This window comes from Gymnodraco acuticeps, unplaced genomic scaffold (genome assembly GCF_902827175.1).
Source record: "Gymnodraco acuticeps unplaced genomic scaffold, fGymAcu1.1, whole genome shotgun sequence".
Taxonomy (NCBI): Eukaryota; Metazoa; Chordata; class Actinopteri; order Perciformes; family Bathydraconidae; genus Gymnodraco; species Gymnodraco acuticeps.
In genome coordinates, this window is record NW_022992041.1 from 975218 (window position 1) to 1000822 (window position 25605).

At 37.9% G+C, this 25605-nt stretch overlaps 1 protein-coding gene across 1 annotated transcript in view; it reads right to left on the reverse strand.

Annotated features, from left to right (window-relative positions):
* The window catches only part of lmbrd1 (LMBR1 domain containing 1), a 53658-nt gene that overhangs the window by 8820 nt on the left and 19233 nt on the right, over window positions 1–25605 (reverse strand). Inside the window, exons 6-14 of the mRNA XM_034201907.1 lie at window positions 23251–23339; window positions 18826–18899; window positions 11098–11223; window positions 10137–10289; window positions 7411–7475; window positions 7183–7285; window positions 5461–5565; window positions 5233–5382; window positions 3637–3703 (exon numbers count right to left, since the gene is read on the reverse strand). Coding sequence (XP_034057798.1) covers window positions 3637–3703; window positions 5233–5382; window positions 5461–5565; window positions 7183–7285; window positions 7411–7475; window positions 10137–10289; window positions 11098–11223; window positions 18826–18899; window positions 23251–23339 — 932 coding nt within the window. The remainder of the gene's footprint in view (window positions 1–3636; window positions 3704–5232; window positions 5383–5460; window positions 5566–7182; window positions 7286–7410; window positions 7476–10136; window positions 10290–11097; window positions 11224–18825; window positions 18900–23250; window positions 23340–25605) is intronic.

Below are 25605 nucleotides of genomic sequence, written 5' to 3' on the forward strand. Positions count from 1 at the left end.
TTTGTGAATCTCTTGGTCATGCCAAATACAAAAAAGAAATCTCACAGGAGAGGGAGCATGGCATGGAGTATACTATTTCAATTTTTTCCAAAGCATACAGATAGAGTACGCTGCCTAATGCTTTGCTGTTATGGCTCTACATTTAAAATAGCAAAAGATGAATACAAGGAAACTGAATTTGAATATTATAATACATTATGTTACAGATTTCAACATGATAAGGATTAGAGAATCTGAATGTAGGTATTATAGGGTAAGGTTTTTGAACAGTAAGGTATGTGACCATACTGTACATACTGTACTCTTCTATGTATTTTGTATTGTACATTATTTTTATAATAACATGTACATAACCTGCATTGAACCACGTGAATGCCTTTTTCCTATCAGTGGAACAGCATCAGTTTAGGTCCTTAATAATGGGCCATGCAAACAGGAATTTAAGTATACATTATTTAAAGAGCACAGATTATTGATAGACATTCAGATGAGATGAATGGACTGACTGGCACATAGCCATTAAGTCTTCGCCCCTTAATCCCTCTCCGTGCCTTTATACCGCTACAGATAAATAAATAAAAAACGAATTTCACCACAGCATGATGAGGTGCTCTCTACTTTATGTAAGAAAGAGTTGCAGGAATGAAATATTTCACCTGTTACTTTCTACAGTGTATGAATCGGTTAGCTTCTGATTATATTCCCTTGCAGTCACATGTGTTGTCTCTGCATGACACTTCCTCCTCCTCATGGTAGGAGGTGCAACGGCTGTTATGAAAGCAGGAGCCATTTCCAAGATGGCAAAAATATGAACCTTTTTCCTAAACTGAGAGCAGAAATACTCGTGGCCATTGCCTGAGGGATCCTGGCACCTACTTATACTTTGACATGTGCTCTCAGTAATTAACACTGCTAGGGCAAACAAAAAAAAACTCATTCTTACTAATTGAGCATCCTTTGGTGCCAACAACAAATGATTATTATAAATGTTGTAATTTTCTTAAATCTAGCTCAACCTTTACAGCTTTTTTGGCTTCTCTTCTAGTGAAATACTCTACAATACAACTTCCAGAGAGCAATAAACAACACGACAGAGCGGTGCAGAATCATGGATGAATCTGTCGGGTTGGTTGTAATCGTTGTGGGACGAGAAACAAATTATTTGTTTGCGAAAAACAAACACCCAAATCAATTCATTTCCACAATTCTGTGTGAATAGTGATGTAAACAAGAGCATTATGGGGGATTGTCATTTCTGTAATTAATGTATGTTGGCAGCTTTGGCATTAGTGTACCAAGTAAACATAGCTGGATTAATTGAAAGCAAATGTATGTATCAACAAAAAGTATTTTATTTGCATTTCCTTTATAGTTTTAGTTGTTATTATATATATAATTATATGAGTTGTCTATTGTCTAGATAGGTAAATTATCCACAGTTTAAGGGCAACGTAGTGCCAAATGTTTTGATTTGAAAGAAACATTCATTTAAAACTAAATACCGTCTAGCCTTGGAATAGCGACGACCACCTTTTGTGAAAGGTGCCATATATTCATGAGAACTTGGTCCAAAGAGGTAAGCTTCTTTCAAATGCCAAATACATTAGTCCATTAGCACCTCCATGTTGTATAACCCTGATATCGTCGCCAACCATTAATTACAGCCTCTTCTGAAAGACCAAGAAAACATGCTAATGGCTTCTGGTTCTTTCTTCGTTTTGTCTGTAGTTTAGTTAATTGTCTGAAGTTATTCCTATTTAGTTTTGTTTAGTTTATTTGTTTATAGTGTCGTGGACAGTCCCCATTGATCAACTGTCACAAAAACAGTAAATGGAGCTTTAGCCAACATGGCTAATTTCCAGCTGTTGTCCCTGGCCAGATGATAATAGTCACCCTTAAAATCACAATATATCAACAGCATTAGTTATATGCAGCATTAGTTATATGCAGCATTAGTTATATGCAGCATTAGTTATATGCAACATTAGTTATATGCAGCATTAGTTATATGCAGCATTAGTTATATGCAGCATTAGTTATATGCAGCATTAGTTATATGCAGCATTAGTTATGTGTTTGTTAGACGAGCAAGTTTTTTAAAGTGCTGCATACATTTTATTTTTTTAAATAATTGTATCCACACTTCAAAAGGGAAGAACCTTGTGCCCACTAACAAATGGCATGTCATACAATGTGGCTTTGAATATGCATTACAGTGTTCTGAATTGAGGTAGATTCAGTTCAATCTATTCCGTATGAAGTATTTTTTAGCCTTGAAGACTTGTGAACAAATGCAGCAGCATCAGTACGCCACTACTCCCTATACTTTAACTTCAATATAACTAATACGAGCAGTAGCAACAACTTTTAAATAGTCCGGCGATTTAACATCCATTTGAAATTGAAGACAGCTATAGGCTAATGGCATATTTGGTAAAACGTTTTTTAAGCAGTTCTGCCAACCAACACTCACATCCTTCTCTTAATGTTAATGGGAGCTATTAGAGGGAACATCTTTAAGGGGAACTCTTCAGCAATAAATGAATTACTGGTGGGATTTGCCAGCTGTTGCTTTTAGCTTACAGTAGAACAAAACTCAAACCTCTATGTAAACAAATAAAATGGAAACTTAATCAAAACGTAAGAGTCCGGAGAAGGAAAGTATTTGTAAAATGACCAAACAATATTTATTTACACAAATATATAACTGTTATACAATACTTAAGGGCTGGTACAGCCAAAATAAGTATATAGGAAATATCATATATGCTTAATATTTGTGAGAATCCACCACTTTTATTTAACTGTTTTAATGTGACCTTTACTCAAAATATGAATTAAATATTTGACATTTAAACCCATCATCACTCATTAGCTACTCTAATTGCAATGCATTTCCGTGTCTTCTGGGAGAGCATTTATGGACCAACACCTAGTTTCATTTCAATGAAAAAAGAATGACTCCCCACACTAATAGACCTCCCTTACAAAAACAAACATGCAAAACAGTCAAAACACTAACAGGTTGAAGATAGAGTGGGGACTGGGGTAAACTGATGGGGGGGGGGTTATATGTGTTTACCAAGGTGCAACAATCTATGCACGAATAATTGATATCATAGGCTGGACTTATAAGTGAAAGTGATTCTATTCATTACATTTTTTGACAGACAGACTGCCACACAGACATAATTAAAACTATCTCTGGCTTTATAACCGAATATGGCAATTCAAACTTATCAGCTCCCGCACTGACAAGAGCCTTATTTTAGCTTTCTGGCAAATTAATAAATGATTGTGATAAAGCTAACTGGTAGGATGTACATTCACACAAAATCTTATAATAATGTTTTTCATGGCTGATTTACTCTAATAAGCGTTGGCATGGAGACGGCAGGAGTACAGCATTAGTAAATATTTGTCCTTGGTATTATTCCCTCTTCTGAATAATGAATGGTATTAAGACAACTGAGCTGTGTTCTATACGGAGAGGCCGGGTTGAACACTGTCCTTTGCTTCTTCTGGTATAGACTTGACTTGTGAGCGATACATCTTTGATGCTGTGTTGTAAGTTCTTCCAACATCTTACTGTTGGGCCACGCTACCTTGCTGTGCTAGCAGTGAGGACACACTTACCCTCAGGCGCATCAGCATCACAGATCCTTGTGGTGCTGTTCCCTGATGCAGGACCTGCTGACGGCATCTGAGAAAAAACACAGAAGGCACCAGCCTGTTTAGAAAAGAATCACTTCCAACTACTTGATGCCGTACTTACATATTGTTGCTTTGAAAGAAGCGTCAAAAGTATAATATCTTGAAGTCTATAACACTACAATAATACATAAACATAAATGAAAGAATGAGACAATAACAGAAAACCACCCGAAAGTTTGAAAAATTCACACATTTTACATGTATATTCAATTTAATATTGAATAATCAATTTCTTGCACAATTAATGTATATATAATACCCTGCATTATATTTGTTACTGGAAATGTGTATTTCCACATGTATATTTTCCACATTTACACACATCTTTTTTTACTTTTTAATGCTATTTTATTTCTATTTCAGAAATATTTTTGTACTGTTTATTTCTAGTGTCTTGATTTCTCTTATGTACATTGTCTTGTTTTGTATGCTGCTGCAACACAAACATGTCCCAAATTGGGATCAATAAAGTACTTATCTATCTATCTCTCCATATCTATCTATCTATCTATCTATCTCTATCTCTCCATATCTCTATCTCTCCATATCTCTCTATATCACTCTTATCTATCTATATCACTATATCACTCTATCTATCTATATCTCTCTATCTCTCCATATCTATCTATCTATATCTCTCTATCTATACCTCTCTATCTATCTATACCTCCATATCTATCTATCTATCTATACCTCCATATCTATCTATCTAACTATCTATCTATCTAACTAACTATCTATACTGTATCTCCATATCTATATATCTATCTATCTATCTATCTATCTATCTATCTATCTATATCTCCATATCTATCTATCTATCTATATCTCCATATCTATCTATCTAATTGAGATCTAACAGAGGAAAATAAGCCTTTAAGTTTACATTTAACTATAAACTGTTAATTAGGGTGTACTTTAAAGAGGACATCACATGATAAAGATAACCTAAAAATTAATTTAAAAAAAAATCTCCCTGTGCACAATTCTTATTTCCCACTGCATACAAGCAACATTGTACAAGCTAGCAAATTATGCATAATGTATTCAGATACTGTAGGTAAAAAGACTGCAGCCGAAAAGGCATGTTTACTTTGAGTCATACAGAAAAGGTTTTTCTCTCTCATTTAAAAAGAGTTTGTTTCAGAAAAAACAACACTGTGGTTCCTTTTAATTATGCTGTCTAAAGGATTTTTGAGACACACAAGGGTGGATCTAAAGCACATGCAAACACACCCACACAGAGAATGCAGAGCGACATCAGTTCACACAGAGGCTATACTTTCGTTCTACAGATCCACACAGTAAGAGCCCAGTATCCTAACACAGACAGACAAAACACAAGAAGAACAAGAGTCTGAAAGCCCTGCTACCAGCCTGCAGAGACCATGCTGCTGGATCAAAGTGCTTTCAACCCGCCGACTGACCGACACTGACGTCGTTAGAGCCTCAGAGTTGGCAATTATTGATGACACTAAAAAACCATAAATAAGGGGAATTGACTTCACTTTTGCTCACCTGTACGAGATATTTCTGGCTGCCATACATGACATACTGTGGAGCCAGGCTGTAGATCATGTAGCTGGTGTGAAGGACGATCAAGAGAAGAATCATACAGAGGAAGAGGAGAGCCTGGGGGCGAGTTTTCTTGGGTCGGATTTTGTACAGCTGAAAAACAAGAACATATTGTTAATGTTGATATGGTGGTACGTTTATAGGCTAATACACAATAAGGCCTTTGCTTACCCTTATCCAGAAGAACCAGATGCCCATGTTGCGAATGCCAGCCATGGAGGTCACTACAAAGTACATGGTGATGACTGTGATCAGGATGTAGTCCAGCGGAAAAACCTATGACCACAAGGACAGAAGGTCAGCTATATCTCTCACAAAGTAAACATTATTGCTGTTAATGGCTGGTTTCCTCCCAGGGACGCTTGGAGCTGTTAAAGAGCAACTTACACCAATTACACTTTCTCCAGGCAAATTAGTCTAAAGCACATCGAGCTGGTCCAAGCACCTGTTGGTTATTTTACCTAACCTTAGAATTAGCACAGTGCGTGTGAGTATTACACCAATTATGTTCTCTCATGTTCTGATTTAACCTCAAACCTGATCCCTATGCAGTTTTCCATTCTTCTTGTTATGGGGCACTTATTTCTTAGATATCAAGGTCATACTTCTAAACACTGGCCGTAGACATTTAATCAATGCCACTATCTATGAGGCCATTCTTTAATGTCTGAGCTGTCAGTCAATTTTTCCTCTAAACTCGGCAGTGGAATACTAAGTTTAACAGATCGTCTGATGTCTTGCAGCAGACCAGGAGGAAAGAAGAAAAGGTCCTGATGTAATGTTGTCTCAAAAGTTCACATTTTAAAAACTCTAAGGCAATGCTAAAATCAAAACTTTATAGAGAAATAAACAAGATTATAACATTTCACTGGAGAGAACACAACAGTCAAGAAAAGAGAAGGAATACATTGTGGTTCATTCATCAGACATCCATGCAAAACGTTGAGGCCGTACATATCATTTAATGAAAATTACACAAATATTGTAAATGGCAAAACAGAATATTTATGGGCGATGCAAAGATTTGTTGTACCTTATTAACATTCATCTTTGTTATACTCCACTATACTTTTACACCTTTTATTTCCAATTGTGGTTTACAGAGAAATGTAAATGATGAAACGTTATTGATTGACCCTTTGACTGCAAAGCGCACAGTGGTTTTAGATGAGTTAAAACAGACAGCCTGGTGATGTTAGGGAAAGTATGTCATCATCATTATTATTTATAAAATATAAGGAGGCAAGGTTGTTGTATAACACTGTATTGTACTGTAGGGTTTTACTATTATTTGTATCCTTTGTGGAAGTTACAATGACAATAGGTTTTTTAAATACTAACTTCTGCATCACTGAATAAGTGGTTTCAGAATCAGATCAACAGCTTGTTTATGAAAACAGTCTTTCTGTAGTAACTATCCTGCTATCTCTCTATCGCTGCCATTTAACATTTAACATGCTCCGACTTATAGCTGTGTTATTAATGGTGTTTTCATTTCCCTCAGCCTTCCTCCCGTGGAACATTACATTATTTTGAATTGATATCAGAATGCAAAATCAATAGTGAGTTAATATGGGTATCATTTCCCTGTCTGTAATGTTGCTACCTTATGATTGCTGGACTAAGTGGTGACTGTAAGAGCATATTTAGGAGTGACAAACTGCTAATTGTTTCATAAAGCCATGACTCATTGAATGTATGGAGCCACTTTTGCTGTTGAGATTTTGTTATTTTAAAAGATCACCTGCACTACATTAAAGCAAATACACTTTTGAACAGATGGAATTATGCTTAATTGAGGAAGATGATGATGGAAACAAAAAAATATGTTTTTAAGCACATCTTAATTGAGGATAATCATCATTGTGACATGACAGATGAGAGGATACTTACCGGCTGTAATACTAATAGTAGTTCATTCAGAGGGTTGGTGATGTTGGTGCCAAAGATTATGAACCCAGAGCTGATGCCAGCAGAGTGGAGAGCTTTATCCAAACTGAAACACAAGGAAATACTTAAACACGTGTACTTGGGTCCAGATTTACACATAGCAGAACAGAAAAATGCTGGTTGATTTTGTGCCGTACTGCCTGCCTTTTGATTTGTTGTGTTATGACTTACTTTGAAATGAACAGGGCAACAGTGAACAGCAGTGCAACCAGAATAAAGAAAATGCCCAGCGTTATCTGCAGAAAAAACAATCCATTATAGCAGTGATTATGTTCCCCCAACAAACGAACAGGGATCACAATGAGCCCAATGACTGAAGAACAGGGATAAAGGAAGAGGTAGGGCTGCTCAATTAATCCTATTTTAATCGCAATTACGATTTTGGCTTGCAACGATTATGAAAACAACATAATCGAAATAAAACAATTATTTTCTTTTTTTTAATACATTTTTTATTTTATTTTATTGTTTTTTCAGTTGAATTATACTTAAAGTTAATGGTAATCAACTGTGAAAAACATACTGTTCACATTTTTGTCTTCAATAAATGGATGTTTTCAAAGTAAATGGATAATCGTGATATCAATTATTGACCCAAATAATCGAGATTATGATTTTTGCCATAACCCGAGCAGCCCTAGGAAGAGGTATGTTTACAAAGGCATCTACAGGGTCAGCAAATATAACCTTTCTTCCATGTCTTTTGTCAAGGAGAGACCATATGGCACAGTTTGGCACTGCTAACTGAAGGGACGGGGGGGGTGGGGGGGCAATGGCACGGTCCACACAGAGCAGGGAGGGGGACACCAGGAGGCGCAAGGTGGATGGCAGCCAAAAATCAACTGCTCGCCTTCAGGGGGGGCTTCATAGCTAAAAAAATACATTATATTTTATCCTGTACCAGCCATAGGGAACTTAAAAACAGGTGAACAGAATATGTAGTACAATTAAAATATATGTTTCAGTGACATATAGCACAATGTCTAAAGAGATTATAATAAAAAACTATCTTTCAAACAAATTAGCTAAGAACAAACATTACTTAATGATTGTAGTTAAGCATCAATTACAATCAAGGAACGGATAATCAACACACACTTTGTTTTAATTTTGATATTGCCTCGATATAAACACAATTTAAAAAGTAATTTGGCTAGACAAAGGAAAATATAGTAATTCAATGTACTGATTAAACTGGCCTCATCTTCTTAATCCAAAAAACAAATGTAAAAAGAAGAGATATCTTTGTCATGCAAAAACAGTTTGGCTATTAAATTGGAAAATGCAAAGACGAAAGCATTTTGTTATGATCCCATCCAAAACACAGTAGCTATTTTTCTGGGGTCCAAGCTGTTTTGAACTGTAGATATCTGCATGTTCAAGAAGTCCTTTTCGCCCACCACCAGAGTTGATATGAAAAGGACAGCATGTGTCGGAGGAATGGTGGTGCAACTGCTCTGGAGAAATCACAATCATTTGGCTTATCACTCTACACCAGTGCCTGAGTATACAGTAAATACATCTCCCAACTCATTACTGTTCACATTTGGGTCTGGGGACTGTCATTAGCAGCAACCCCTCGGTTAGAGACAAACTGTTACAGACACTGGTTTAAAATGTTTGTGCATACCTGCAGTGCAGTCAAATACTGGGAAATGAATAGCAGTGGGAGGGAAATGTGAACCAGGAGCATGATGTTACAATTGTTCCTGTCCATAACACAGATAAATCACAAAAATAGTTTTAAAATGAATAGTTTGGCTTTGCAATGCCTTTACTTCATGTATGAACGGACAAAAAGAACGCATGCTATTCTGCTCAGATAGTTGCAATGCACCTAAATGTGAATGAGCGCTGGGTGTTGTGTGGTGAGTCATTAAAGTAGCATGTCGTCCCAATACCCTTTTTATACGAATTTAACAGCTAAAGCAGGAAGTGTGTGAGGAGAAAAATATTATTGTTGTCAGAAAGATCCAAACAGGTAAGATACAGTACAACACATTAAAGGAAAAATAAATAACTGACCCACCGACATCACATTCAAGCAGATATGATCAGCCTTTATTCTGTTATTCAAAGATTGGTCAAGACAGTCTCTGGGTTATTTAAAAATAAAATTGGGTATTTTTTGTTAAATAAAAAATTCTAATCTGTTGTTTACGCCTAAACTACTACAAAGATGCTAATAATCACAGCTGGTGCATCATGGTAACCAGGTGGTTAGGGATGAGGATACAGATGTATTCTGCCTGGACTAGGCCAGTAGATATAGATATGAAGGTAGTACTGCTTTTTAACTTTAAAGCAAGTGTTGTTATAAACCAGCTCCTATCCCACCCCCTTTTGCAACTTTTAAATATGGGCACAATGATATTAAATTGCATTTATAAAAAGGTCCAAGTTTGGGTTAGCCCAACCCAAAAAAGTTGTTTTGGATGATCCCAGGGGAACCGTGAGATCTCGCCTGTGAAATGTGAGACTCCCTGAGAGACTTCAGAGTAAATTAGGTGAGGAGACTACCCGTGGGAATCGTGTAAATATGCGGTTGTGTAAAGTAGAACTAAAAGTAAATCTAGAGCAGTCCAGGTTAGAACTTGAGCACCAAGAAGAAGTTAAGGAGAAAGATTTTGAAGTTGTCGAAAAACGAACAACGGCATGATACGTGGCTTAACATGAATCCTTAAATTACACAACTATAGTGAAGAAACACAACATTAGCTTTGGTTTATTGTGTAGCCTTAACCTACCTCTGATCAATAACACAACAGTGCCACTTAAAACAAGGCAACAACACATAAAGTCCATCCAATAATCATGTGCAGACAATAAAATACAGTTCATATAAGAAATATATTTCACTTCTGTTAAATGGACCCAATTTCACTATGTAGACTCACCTTTAAAGGTCTGAGAGCACTGCCCACTTTAGTGCAGCAGTTCCTCTCTGCGATGTCAAGGTGTCTCCCCCTGCGCCGGAGGACCTGCAGTTTGCCCTCCAGCTCCTGCAGGTTCGCTCTGTCCCTTGAGGAGAGAGGACGTCCGTCTTCACACTGACAAAACACAGACACACAACCAAACATGTCAATTCATACATATTTAAAGGAAAACCAATGGGTTGTATGTATGGTATTATCTGTTGTAGTTGGAGTGTCTGGTGTGGATAATGTTGAACTGTACAAGAAATGTTCAATACATTTCAATAAGAAATATATAATCAATACAAAATAATAAGGTATAAAGGTTCAGTTATAACAAATCTCATTTTCACCTTATTTATCATTTCAGAAAATAAAATCATCAAGTAAGAATGTCGGCTTTTGAAATTCAAATAATTTAAGCAAAATATGTTGTGTATGTTCTATGTTGGACTTTGTCCTTTTTGTATTTACTATGCAATTGATCTGTAAAACAACCATTCCTGTGTTCACTAAATATATATAGCGAAGGAATGACGATTGCATTGTGACAAATGTTGTTTTGCGTTTAGCTTCACGTTGACCCTGGCAACTAATAGCAACACATAGACCTGTGTACATGTGTTTCCCTGTTTGTGCTGCCTTCATTTGAGGGGGGGGGGGGGGGGGGTTGATAAGCACAATGCAAAGCATCTGTGAGTGCACGCAAGACAGGGACACTGCAGACGGATGAAGTAGAGGGAATGGTGCATGTTTACCTCTATAAACGCATGACTAGACACCCATCATACACAGTGCAGAGGAGAATCAGCAAGCATTGTTCAAATATTTTTGGAATATTTGCTATTAATAAATCTGTTAATCTTCACTTCTAGGTTTTGTTCAATTAAGTGATCGCATGACTTATGTCACTATTGCAGTATGTGCCATCTGAGATACCAACCTTGGATTTCAGCTTTTCTATCTGATGCTCGACATCATCAATGTCCTCTGTGTTCTCCAGGCGTTCGTACACCACACTCCGTGTGCCTTTTATCAGATTCAAAGGCAGTACAGACATACCGTATGCCTGAAAACAAGAGCAAAAGTACTATTATAATCACACAGTATTGTCAGAGTGGAATGGCACATATGGCACATGCACCCACCCACACATATTTACGCCTGTTTGATGACAAACCATCACAATGCAAGAAACACGTCAAATGTGTAAGCAAACAAACACAGGGTATCGTACAGTTACTGGGCCATGTCATTTTTGGTTGAGGAAAAAGGATTAAAATGGTGGAATCTATAATTGTGCTGAGGTTTATTGGTGAATTTGCTGCAACCATTTTGTGTGGAAGTCACTGCCTCATATCGCTGTGATGCAATTTACAGCTTAACAGTGCCCCCATGTGACAGCACTATCCTCTATCCAGGATTTGATCACATTTTTATAAGTGGAATTTTAGAGAGAGGTATCTGGGTTAAAGGAGGGGCATCCAGGGGTCATCAATGTTGAATGGTTACCAGGCATACACAGAACATCAAAACAGTGGCAGCAAAGAGAGACACAGAGAGAATATGTGCACGAAAGTAAAAAGACATGTTCAGCTTTCAGTGGGAGGGATGTTGAACTTCAATTCAAATGAGGGAAACAGTATAATGAATCAAAATGAAAATAAAAGCAACAGGCCTGTGCTTTCTTGCTCTCCCTGCGCTGCCTTGCCTTAACCAACTTCAAGAAGTGCCATTTTATGGCTTGATAATAAAACAAAGTGGCCCTCTGTGCAGAGACACTTCAAGCCCTGTCACTGTCCTCTTTATTCTATTTTCCAAGTGCTGTAATGGCAGAGCCTATATTTTTCTAAAACAACTTTTACTAGTTTCTGAGTGTTAGGAAGCATTAAGAGAGTCGCATGGGATACTAAGTCAGGCTTTACTATTATTAGTCTCTGCAGTGGATCTCTGCTACGGGCGAGTGTCGCCTCCTGCAATGAATCATGGAGCTCTTAAGGCCGGAGCATGTCCCGAATATCAAACACACTCATAAAAGGAAAACCTGTCCCAGATCCCAAGAGAAACATTTCCCTTTGCTCAAATTTGCAACTACATGGGAGAAATATAAAAGAAAACCCACGGGTGTCCCTATGCTGGGGTGCACATTGTTAGTTGACATATAATCATGCTTGGACATTTAAAGTTATTTTAAAACCCACTGTAGTCAATAATTACCAGATATAGCTTGTATTGGAGTAAAGTGTGTGTGACTCGACGAGTGTGTAGGTTGAGAGTGGATATAGTGGCTGAAATCACTCAGTGAGAGTCATGTGACTGCTGAGTGGGAAGAGGGAAGACTAGATGGACATAGGTCTCTTACACAAGCCTCCTCAGTGTTGCTCTTTATTCTAGTGGGGGTGGAGTCAAAAGGGAAGAGGACGGAGAGAGAAGAGGCTTTCCCAACGTTATCAAAACCTTTAGCTTAAGAGGTCATTCTAGTATTATGTACTAAGTATGTTAATAGAGATAACAATGGAGGCTTTATTAGTGTGTATTCTTGTATGACTGAGCTTCAAACTTGTGTTTCCTGCCGTATCCTTCCAGCAGCTGTGTCACTAAATCTCATCTGCCTATACAGTATAACCTTTGAGACATAGTGTAGTCAGTTTAGTAATAAGGAATACTCTGGTTTGTCAGTGACCAATGAAGAGACTGCCACACATTTTTAGTCAGTAAATAACTTGCCCTATGTTGATCCCCCCCCCCTTTCACATGGGTTGGCTGTGTGTAAATGAAAGGTTTTAATTAACGGAAGCAATTTTACCAATTTCTCTACAGCTGAAAAATCAAACTATGTCGCAGTTCTGACAAGGCCTTCCATGCTTCTCGAACCTTAAGTGCGCTCTTTTGGGTTTCTAAAGACATTGTACCACCTATGACCTCTTCTTTAATTACAGTAATTGCAGTAAGCTTAATGATCCATTACAATCAGTGGTGTGCTAATCATAAAGTAATTGCACATGTGAGCCTTTGACAAAAAAACAAAACAAGAAACCTTCCAGAAAACCATGGATTTGGACACACCGAAATACATCACTACAGGTACGGTCACTTCACAAGTGCCTTGGTAAAGCACTTCCAAGAAAAACAGCATGGTGTGCCTGTGGAGTGGGACTGCGTGCGCAACCAGGCAATCAAATGTGTGATAACAATTTATTGAAGCAGTTGTCAAGCTCCAACTTGTATTTTAATAATAGGGTGACCTAGTAGATCATTTTAATTCAAAAATTAAAAATGTTATAGATGCCATTGCTCCAACTAAGGTAAAGGAAGTGTCTGGCAAGAAAATATCTCCATGGAGAAAGGCCATGACCGTGAAAACAGAAAAAAGAGAATGTCGAAAAGCTGAACGCAGGTGGCGAAAAAAAAATCTCCAGGTTCACTTTGAAATCTATAAAGAGAGACTTGGCCTTTATAATTTGGAATTGAAAAACACACGACAATCGTTCTTCTCTGACATCATTACCAAAAACAAAAGCAACGCACGTGCCTTGTTTGCTACCGTCAACAGACTAACTAACCCCCCAGTGTCAGTAGCCTCTGAATTTCTATCCACCAGGGCCTGCAATGATTTTGCCTCCTTTTTCACTGACAAAATTCAGAAAATCAGACAAGCAGTCAGTGCCTCTGCATCAGGAACAGCACATGTGTTGTCTCTGTGTCCACTTAAAATCAATTCAAACACCATGACACAATTCCATCAGATTAATGATAAAAACCTAGAGGACATTATACAACTTCTGAAATCCTCCTCCTGCTGCCTTGATATTATTCCAACAGGATTTTTCAAAGATGTTTTGCCTTGCATGGCCTCACATCTACTTCATATAGTAAACAAATCTCTTCACTCAGGTATTTTTCCACAGGCCCTGAAAACTGCAGTCATTAAACCGCTCTTAAAAAAGAATAATCTAGATGCTTCAGTAATGAACAATTACAGGCCCATATCAAACCTCCCATTTCTAGGTAAAATCATTGAAAAAGTTGTTTTTCAACAGTTGAGTAATTTCTTGCATTTAAATAACTGTTTCGATGTGTTCCAGTCAGGCTTTCGTCCAAACCACAGCACTGAGACTGCTCTTGTAAAGGTCTTTAATGACATCCACTTAAACACAGACAGTGGCAGAACTTCAGTGTTAGTATTATTAGATCTCAGTGCTGCGTTTGACACTGTTGACCACAGCATATTACTAGACCGACTGGAAAACTGGGTGGGACTTTCGGAAACAGTTCTAAATTGGTTTGAATCCTACTTAAAGGACAGAAACAACTTTGTTTCTATCGGTAAATACACATCTGAGTTGACAAATATGACATGTGGGGTTCCTCAAGGCTCCATCTTGGGGCCTCTTCTCTTTAACATCTACATGCTACCACTGGCTCAGATAATGAAGAACAACAAAATAAGTTACCATAGCTATGCAGATGACACAAATGTACATAACAATTTCACCAGGAGACTACGCTCCAATTCAAACACTGAGTAAGTGCATTGAACAAATCAATGACTGGATGTGTCAGAACTTTCTCCAATTAAACAAAGATAAAACTGAGGTAATGGTTTTTGGAGCCAAGTCAGAACGTATAAAAGTTAGCGTTGAGCTTCAGCCTGCAATGTTCAAAACAACAGATAGAGCCAGAAATCTAGGTGTAGTCATGGACTCTGACCTGAGTTTCAACAGTCACATTAAAACAGTTACTAAATCAGCCTACTATCACCTAAAGAATATATCTAGGATTAAAAGACTAATGTCACAGCAGGATTTGGAAAAACTTGTCCATGCTTTTATCTTCAGTAGACTCGACTACTGCAATGGTGTCTTCACAGGTCTCACTAAAAAATCTATTAGAAAGCTGCAGCTGATTCAGAACGCTGCTGCTCGAGTCCTCACTAACACTAAGAAAGTGGATCACATCACTCCTGTTCTGAAGTCTTTACACTGGCTTCCTGTGTGTCAAAGAATAGATTTCAAAAATACTGCTGCTGGTTTATAAAGCACTGAATGGTTTAGGCCCAAAATACATTTCTGACCTCCTGCTAAATTATGAACCATCCAGATCTCTCAGGTCTTCAGGGACTGGTCAGCTTTCTGTCCCCAGAGTCAGAACTAAACATGGTAAAGCAGCGTTCAGTTATTATGCTCCAAATATCTGGAACAAACTCCCAGAAACCTGCAGGTCCGCTGCAACTCTGACTACTTTTAAATCCAGGCTGAAGACTTTTCTTTTTGTCGCTGCTTTTAATTGAACTATTCATATCTTAGACTGCACTGTAACTTTTATCCATGTATTTTTTCTTTTAATGTTTATTTTATTAGCTTTTCTTTTTAATGACTGATTTTAAATGCCATTTTCTTAATGTCTTTCATTTTTTGTAAAGCACTTTGAATTGCCTTGTGTTGAAAAGTGCTATATAAATAAACTTGCCTTGCCTTGCCTTGACCTAGTGTTTTGTAGTTGCATTTTCCACTGTCCAACTGTTCAAACCACATATTTTAGCATCAAAACAGTAAGGAGGTAGGAAAATAGTAAAGGCTAACTTCTACTTGATATGATTGGATGCCTGGAACAAGAGTAATACTAACGTGCTGTGTGACTTGACGCATTGCGCTGAATGGTTTTAGAACATTTAAGGTTTGTTTGTGTCTTAAAAACATTCCAAAAACAAGACACGCGGCACAAGAAAGGAGCGCATGCCATATACGCTCTACCATGAAAATTGTTTTTATGAATCCTGAATGACCTCAATTTGACCACATATCAAAAGTTGGGGATTTTTAGCCACCTCAGAATGTTATTGTGATTGTCATGTTCATTTTTTTTTAAACCTTCCCTTTTAGGCAATTGTATTTTGCTTTTTGAAAGTTTTGAAAACTAGAGATGAAACAATTATACTGCAGTGAAACTTTCATGCCATGTTTCATTTGAAATCCAATGTCTAACATCAGTTGAAAAGTGCTAAAGAAATATAAATTATATAAACGAAGCATCAAAGGATTTGATAGTTCTAAAGTAATACGTTTTAATGACACCCTCTGATTCATTCAGAGACAACATCTTCCCAGGTCAGTCTCAGGGCCTCTGATTAGATCTACAGACATTCATCTTCCCAACTTCAGATCAGCATCTGCCGGCTGGCAATTTAAGAGAAAGAGACAGGTAGGCCCACGGGAGAGAGAGATGTGAGAGTCATACGCTGACCTAGCTTTTAAATAAAGTCAAAGGACTTCACATAATGCACCACCTTTATGTCTCAGGTCAAATCTGATCACAATACAGAAGGAATATGCACGTAAACATCCCAGGTGATAGGAAATAAATGTACTATTATTATAGATAGGCATTGTCAAGTTACTTACTCATCACCATTAAAAAATGACAGCCTCATTATTAAGTGACAAAGGCTTTCATCACAAATCCAATACAAAGCGTATAACTATTCAAATTATTTAAGGGACAACCTATTCATTTATGTTACCTGCTATTGCTCAAAGTGATTGACAGGTGCTAAACAATTAGTTATAAAACCACACACCAACTGTAACAGTTTAGTGACTAAACAGGACTTTATTTTTAAGTCACAATCAGATAATGCTTTTGAAATTTGTTATATTTCTGTGTACTTTAATTCACTTTTATTCCTTATCTATTATAAGTTGAAAGTGCAGGGATGAAAACTCTGATGATTAACACAGTATGTTAATTATATAGCGTGGAAAAATAAATCTATGTATTTTATCTGGAGTTAGAGTATAATTATAGTATTATCTCCTCTAAGGCTGAGCTCTAATTGATGAACTGTAATAACAGTATGCCACTGTAACAGACAACAAGCTAATTGTATTATTAGTGGTGAATTGATTATCTATGATACTTTTCCCAATAGAAACATTTAGTATTCAAACTATTAAAATAATGTGTTAAGTTTAGCAAAAGGATGGATAGACATACACCAAGCCTAGTCAAATCAAAAACAGTGTCACATTTCTTTTACAACAGGATATCTCTGTTTGATCAAATATGTATTACACAAATATGTTTCCCTTATGCTCCTTCTTTCTCATAAGAGAACATGGCATAAAAAGTTCAAAAGGATGTCAAAGTTGTTTCACTTTGTATTCATTTTAAGTGCACTGGGCTGCACTGATATATACTGTTTACATCACTGAGTTTTTTACATTAGGTGAAGATGGCAAGTTCTGTACGCAGAGTCGTGATAAATTAGCACAGGAGTAATGGACAACATTTCCGCTGCTTATAGTACCTGTCACTAAGATTCCATTTAATCAGGCTTAATAGTAACACATAATAAAAAATAATAAATCAAACAGCTCTTTGCAAATATGGGTAGGCTGCAACTAAAAAGACTTTCGCCGCTTGAAGAAAGAGGAGAGAGGAAAAAAGCGAGATAGTGAGATCTCGTGAGATAAAGAGAGATTCTGCACTTGTTTCTGTGAGAATAAGGGAGTGGCAGACGCTGTTGTCGCCCAAAGGCTTGATTTATTCGACTGACTTCATCAAAACAAGAAAAAACAAAGTCGCACTGGGTGTTTTGACTTCTACAGGGCTTTTGCAGAGTCAACATCAACAAGGGGTCAGTGCAAATCTGAGAACACTTCCAACATGCACTGGGTAATTATGCACCCTTTAGAGAACAGTGGACACACTCCCAATGGAGATGGATTGCATGTCCTTAAGCGAGACTCGTTCTACAACCTCCTTGTCTCGGTTGCGTATTATTCATTAGGAGTTCCACACTCAATTGTTGTGTGATTTGTCAAATAGGACTCCTTGAGCTCCACAGAAACTGGAAAGATTGGGGTTGGCTGTTACTTTTACTCTCACTCTCTGGGTTTATACAGGAACACTTTTTTTTTTAATATTTCTACCCAGTAGGCACTTTTCTGTGTAACTCTCACAATGGCACCAGTGCCCCCACCCACAGGGAATATTCACAGTGTATTCACCAAGATAACAGCTATGAAAAATGGACAGCATTAAGAAGTGTTACAGCAGTCAATTTTTCTGATATAGGAAAAAAATTGAAAAAGTGCAGAATGCTGAGGGAATCAAAATATAGGCATATATTAATGGCCACTGAGGTGGATCTATATATATATATATTTATATATTTATAAATAGACGGCTGATAAGTGGTAGATAAGCCGGTGAAGGGTGCACAACATTCATCATGCAAAAGTCTCAGGCGCTCAGGTGAAAGACAGCGGTCTGAGTAGTTTGAGCAATTGAATGCCAGAGCTCTAACATCACAAGGCATTACAAATACTGAAAGGCCACTCCATCACCAGGTACATCTCAACTCAGAAGGTGAGAAACCAATTGTACAGGAAAAACTTTAAGAAACTGCACTGCACCTTAAGTACATTTGTGGCAAAAACATGCTTTTTTAGCCCTGACAGCTCCACTTCGGAAAATATAAGTTAAATGAATCTTTCTTAATACTTTAAACATTTGATGAGTCTTGATACGCAGATGTTCTATTGAGCTACTGGGCTGGCAACGTTTTTGGAAAACATCCCATTGGATGATTTGACTTCACCACTGAGTAGATATAGCTCCATTAAAACACATGAAACAACATCAACACTTGTCTCAGGTCCCAACTCACCGTGTAAGTGATCACTGCCAACATGCCAATCAAGGTCAAGGAGCTGATGGAGAAAGAGAGAGCGGGTAGACCATCTGCAGGTAAAAGAACGACAGGAAAGCCATTAGAGATGTGTCCTTGGCCTCTGAAAGAAATATCAAAGGACTCTTTGCTGAATGCATAATCTATCAAGAGCCATTTGTACTGTGTACACTTTGGCCGTATGTCAGTCAGGTGTGGGTTTGTTGTCAGTTCTAAAGATGCTTCTGAAATAACATTGACGCACTTCTGTACAGTGCAATGGGACAATTCTGGTGGAAATCATTTAGATAGATAATTTAGGTAGGTTGATTCTGATATATTTTTTTATAAAATACTAATTAAAATCCTTAGAAAAGTCTTTGAGATATCCTAAAATATTGTGTGTGAGTTTAGGTGGACACTCCACTGTGAAGAAGGTCCTTTTAGTGTTCATGTGAGGTGGTACTCAGCATGTGAACAGTTGTATGTTCTCTGTGGCCCTGGAGAGGCTTTGTCTTAGGAGAAGACCTTGATGATGTCATAGTGATATTATTGGGGCCATCCCAGTGCGAGTATGATGTACGAATTTACTAGATGAGGAGGATCTTTTGGGGCATTGTTAACCATGTAGGATCCAGGGAGGAGAGCAGGGTATCATTTTATCTGCTGCTTACATTTTAATGATTCTTTTTTAAACCTCTCTGTTGGTAGTCCCTGGGTTACCTCTTTAAATTGTTGCAGAATTCATTAAACATCTGCAAAGGCAGTAATGGTAGCTAGATATCCTTGAGGTAGGAGCGAAAAGTATTTTTTTTGTTATTTGGGTTTACTGATCTCTGAAATGATGTCTTGAATGTAATTACGGAGCCCCAAGAATTGTGAAAGAAAATGCATTTCCTTAAAGTAACAAGAAATTAAAAATGTAATAGTTTTGCATCTTTTCTTGCCAAGAAAACAACCCATCTGGAACTGCAAAGAAATCACCTTCCTGCTAATGTTCTTTCAGTGAAAACTCCTGGGATTGGCTTACTTGAAGGCAATTGGGAGGAATATTATTCACAAGGACAAAGAGAAGGCATCGTCTTGGTATTCTGCCCTTGGGTTTTAAATCCGCCGTTAATGAAAGCACAGTAGCAAAGTCTTCCTCTGGAGACACATATGGTTCACTTTTTTGTCATCATTGCCATTTCATACATTGATCATGATGGGTAACAGCTGGGTCTTTCAATGTATATAGGCGGAGATGATGTGTGTCACCTTTGATTGAGGCAGAAAGGGGACCACCCATCAGGCAAGGGCAACAGTAGGTGTCACACCAGCTGTCAGAGTTGGAGTTGTAGGACAGGGATTGATGGAGGGACTGATTGCTTCAATCCCCTGTCAAGCTCCCACCTGTTATAGGGCTCCACGCAAAAGATACACAGTTGTCCCTTTATAGATATCCTGCATCCTCACAGCAGCATCTTTATCGCGCCCGGGCCACCTGTCAGCACGGCCATAGGTGGCTCCCTGCTTGCCTTTCTCCTTGACAGCGGCGTTTGATTGAAAATATTAAGTCCGTATTCAGGGCTTGTATACTTTGTGTTGTTTATAACATTTATCACTTTCTTTTAGAGGCATTTACACGCAGCGGAACAAAGAGGTGGAAAATGGAGATAAATTATATGCCTGCTTCCTATTGTATTGTATGCAAAAAGGAAAACTTTTAAGTCTGACAGCTGGGCTGAACATTACAATTTGAATACATTTCCTATTCCCGAGTGTTTCACTGCGATTTTGTTGCCATTGTTTAGTCGTGAGCTTTGTAAAATAGACAATAGCTCCTTATTCTGCATGGAGGACATTTTGTTCGTGAACTCCGCACAAAGCAAAGGATAGATGTTTGCTGCCACTCTTCTTGGTCGCCTTGAGCAGATTTTCCGGGGATTATACAGAGGGAATATGGTCTATTATCGGTGGGGCTTCCACATTTGAACAGCTTTGAATCCAGCAGCAAAGAGGTGCTCTTATCTGAAGCTGCGTATAGCCCTTCAGGCTTGTGTGCATGCTTGTACAAATAGGTGTTAATTAAGGAGCTCCTTTAGCACGGGCCCATACTGTGTAATGATAGAATTATCAAAACAAGTCAAATGAAGCTTTACGATCATGGGATGCGATAACATGTACTGCAGAAATGACCACATATTGCCAAAAAACAGCATGTGGAGGCCTTTAGCAAAGTTGAGAAAGTTGAGAGCCATAATTCGTTGTTCCCTGTGTGGGTAAAGATGTCAAATCATTTTAAAAAAAATAGGGTCAGATACTAGCTTGTATTTAAGAACATAGTTTGGACATATTTTAGCTTTAATCCCACAGTTGAGGGACAGCAGGAATTGTCAAACGATCCATCAAGATGAGATCAGCAGCGTCACGTCAGCCCCCTCACTAGGCATCTGTCAACTGAAGCCTCAAATGCATTTAAAATAAACGAATGGCCTCTATTTTTACCCATGCTATTTTAAAACACGAGTGAGCAAAACACAACTGTGTATGGCATGCCAGGTTTTGTAAATGTATTCATGTACCATTCATAATTTATGATTAGAACTATAGTTCATTTCCAAACTAAATTTCAACCCCAATTCTCAACATGGACTACAAACTCCAGGACCCCACCAGAGAAGGTTGGATACTCTTTGTGGCATGGGAGCTGTCTTCTTCAAACCAAGAAGAGCTCATACAGGAAAACACAGAATAACTTGGGGCTTATATTGCATTCCTATGGTTATCTTCTGTATGGTGGTTGAGGAGAGAAAGAAACACTGCTAGAAATAATTGATGTGTTTAAGAATTGCTCAAACACATAGGATATACAGTACACGTTGATATTTCACGGTCAGTGTGAGTTTATGTGTTCTTTTCTCACTGATAATGAGCATACGCAGTCATTCTTGCCCAAGTACGTTTACAAGTTAAAGTTGGACTCCCACCCACTCTACTCCAACCTTGAGGCATGGCCCGGAAAATGCAAGAGTCTGCTGTTGAATACCAACAATAACAGCTACTGATGTAAAGAACATCTAGGCTTCATTGGACCATTGTGTATAAAAAAGGTAACGCACACCAGTGAATCACACTGCCGCTCCATATGCATGTATTTTTTTATTCGGATGATGTTCCGGCCCCAAGGCCTCTTTCAAAAATGATAGTTGATCCTGAAGAAAGCCCGAGGGCCGAGACATCGTCTGAATAAAAGAGACCTGCCAGTACGGAGTGTGCATCACCGGAACAGTGTAATGTTGGAGCCATTAAAGAAAGAGATGTAAGGGTCTTAATGAACCAGCGTTGCAAAGCAGTCAGCAGGGTTACGGGGCAAAAGTGCCTTTCCTTTACTCAATTAACCCCCCCATCTGGAGAGGGGAAAGGATGAGGAATTAGAAAGGGGGATGATCCTCACATTTCCTCCTCAGCACCCAAGCTATTTCCCCCCGTGCCAAGGGAGGAAGGTTAGGGAGAGCATGCAGGGGTCCACTATTGAGCCGAGGACAGGCAGATGGTTCAACTTCCTCCTTGATCCCCAGATGGCAAAAGGCCAGAAGACTGTTAGGAGTCCATATTTGGCAATGCTCCGTTTAACTAGTGAAGATGCTCAAGGAGGGTCTTTCCGCAGTGTTGGGATCACACAGTCAACCATCATTACCAGATGATTATAACTGGCAAATTGAATTTCTTACTGCACTTTGAAATTGAGGCTATAAAGTCACTTTTTATTGCTGGTAAAGTGAATTGATGGAGGAATCCAAAGCATGTAATTGACAATAACATTTGTGAGTCTCATGTTCGGTAGTTTCTTAAATAGACTACGAGTTGTTAAGCCCAAACGTATTGTTGACATCAGTATCACGCCCTGTGATGTTTGACAAATAAAATCCAGCAAGATGAATGCTTAAATAATTACCAATCAACGTAAGAAGTGTGGTGGTGAACATGAATAAATAAACGCATGATGTAACAAGTTTCTTTTATCTAACATGCAGTTAGCTGACAGTTGACACGTTGAAGAATAAGATTAATTAGGGTCATAAAGCTGTGGGATGAGTTTAATTTTTTTGCATGAGTTGAAGTTTTTTCAAATTCAACACACCTCACCCAATATGCCCTTTCTTTTGACAACTTGTTTTTTTTCGTCTGCTATGTCAACCCATCTCAAATATGCTCCCCATTAAAACTGTAGACTTTACACAGGTCAATGTTGCTGGAATAAAATATGAAAAAGAAAAAGAAGCAAGAAAGTATACGGTTAGAAGAATAGTGGGATCGCTAAATGTTACTTTGAACTAATAAATGTATCTGATAACACAATAAATAAAGGAAAGACAATCTGATGAAGTCGCTGTAACAACAACTGTAAAAGGGTGAAGAATTCCAAAAAGAGGCTGTACTTACGGCTACTCCCAAGCTCTTCAAAAAGGTATTGTACTTTCTCCCATTGGGTGGAATTCTGACCAGGTGGGGGCTCAAGTGGAATGAAGGCTCTGAAAGCAACAAAAGAATAATTTAGCAGAAGTAACGACCAGTGCATAAGAGTAACTCCTTGGATGTGTATTATGTAATTTTCTGTGCCAAATACAATGATACTGCCCCTGGTACAATATGTTTACAGCAGACAAATACAAATATATAAAAAGGATAGCATCCACTTTGATACTGCACTTGAAAACAAGATGAACCTCTTTTCTTCATTTTATTGTGAAAATAAGATCCATGTTTGTTCCTATTACTATTTACTATGTATTAAGAGTCTTCAATATTTAGCACAACCAAACATGATTGACATGGTTTGTTTAAAGTCAGCAATTCATTTACCCATTTATTCAAAGAGGTAGATGATTTTGTGTTTGTTTTTTTGAGAGAAACATATTTAGTACATTTTTAAACAGACCTTCTCAAGATTCCCAGTATTAATTTATTCAAGCAAAAAGAGGGAAAGGTTCACCAGTATTGATACAGAATTTTATATATATATTTATTTATATTTGATTCTGAAATGGTTTTCCTTTAATCATGAATCCTTCTTGACAGACAGCAGAGACAGATTCTTTGAGGAAATTCAAAAACTGGTCCTTCAAAAAATAAAAAGCCTTCACCAGGGGAGGTCAAATACATGAAATTACCATCTCTAAGACTTCTCTTTGCCTTACATGCAAAAAGAAAAAGGTCTGAGGTCTCAATAGCTTTTATCTGCCCCACTATCATGTTGCTACCCTCAGGGCTCCACACTTAAGGCCATGCCATGTGTCATTTTTCATTCTAGGAAAGCACACCTCATAAAAGTGACCTAAGCTGTGACAAAACTCTCTACAACTTTTTCTGCAGTGAAATGTAACTTTTGCAAACTCTAAGGGGTATTTTCTTAGAATAACAAACATAAATGCTTTTGTCTATTCATCATGCATAATGTTCGAGCATTCTGAAATGCTCCTAGCCTCCTCACTCTAAGACCTTGAAACAATAACATTATGTAATGATTTTGATTCTTTATGTATTTATTTTGTTTCAGTTGAAGCAGAAAAGAAAATCATTCTAATTTAAAGCCAATTTAAAGGCGCGCGGCTCGTTTATATGTAGGTAATAGAGGCATTGGTATTACATTGAAAATGTTTCATAACAAATTTAAAGTGTCTTGTAGTAACTTTAACACCAATAACAAGAGAGGGTAGGGTCCTAATGTTAAACAAAGTTACTTGCAGTGGCAATATTACAATTAAAATTAGCATTAAAATATAAATAATACAATGAGGTATACACCTTGCAAGGTAAAAAAGACAAAATATAAATCGCATGAAGAAAAGACCAAATGAATTAACAGAAACCTACTTCAACCATGATTTCTCCTAGTATGAGAAAAGCAGGCCAGTATAAAAGCCATTATTGTGTTACCACAGAAACAATAGCCAGAACAAAGCCTTCTAGTTCTAGTTTCCAGTTCATGAGGTAAAAGAGGAGCATAATTGCTTTAGTCTCAAATAAATCCTAACTTCCAAACACTAACTGTGAAAAAGTATAGTCATTAGGGGTGTTGAAAATAATCGTTTCTACGATGCATTGCGATGCGTACGTGGACGATTCGGTCTCGATGCAGTGACGGAAGATAATCGGTTATAGCGTAGTAACGTTGCTTCCTGATTTTCCGGCCGCGGCTTTACTATAACGTTTTTTTTTTCTGTCACTTTAATATCAAATCGGTCGGTGACGCAGAGATCAGGGAACAGACGTGACAGCGGCACAGCAACACCAAACACGGAGCAGTCTGCTTTATCCACCAACACAAGAACACCAGTCCAGAACCAACAGCAGAAGGACCCGCTCTGAATCACTCCGTGTCGCTGCGGCTCAGAGATTTATGTTTTTCAAAAAATAATCGCGTTACAATCATGTCAGGTTTTTGGTGGATTTAATTAAGTCTTGGATTGCAGAGTATGAATGTCCTCTAGCAATTTTCAGACGATAAATACGTGTGTAAAGTTTGTGAAGGCAGGAGGAAAAAAGCTTCCGCGATCACCGTCTCCTCTCCGTTCCTCCAAGCCCCGCCCCCTCCCTGAAAATAATGAGTGACAGGCTGATAGTGACCCGATAGAAACTTTATTATTCACTTAATCACTGAGATATAATGAAGCTAATTTAATCTCATGGCATTTATGTAACAGTAAGACAGAGAATGTAAGTGTGCACCCACATGCAGTATTTTAGTTGTTATATGCTGTTAAATACTCCTGTTGTCTGCTGTGTTCAGACTCAAGT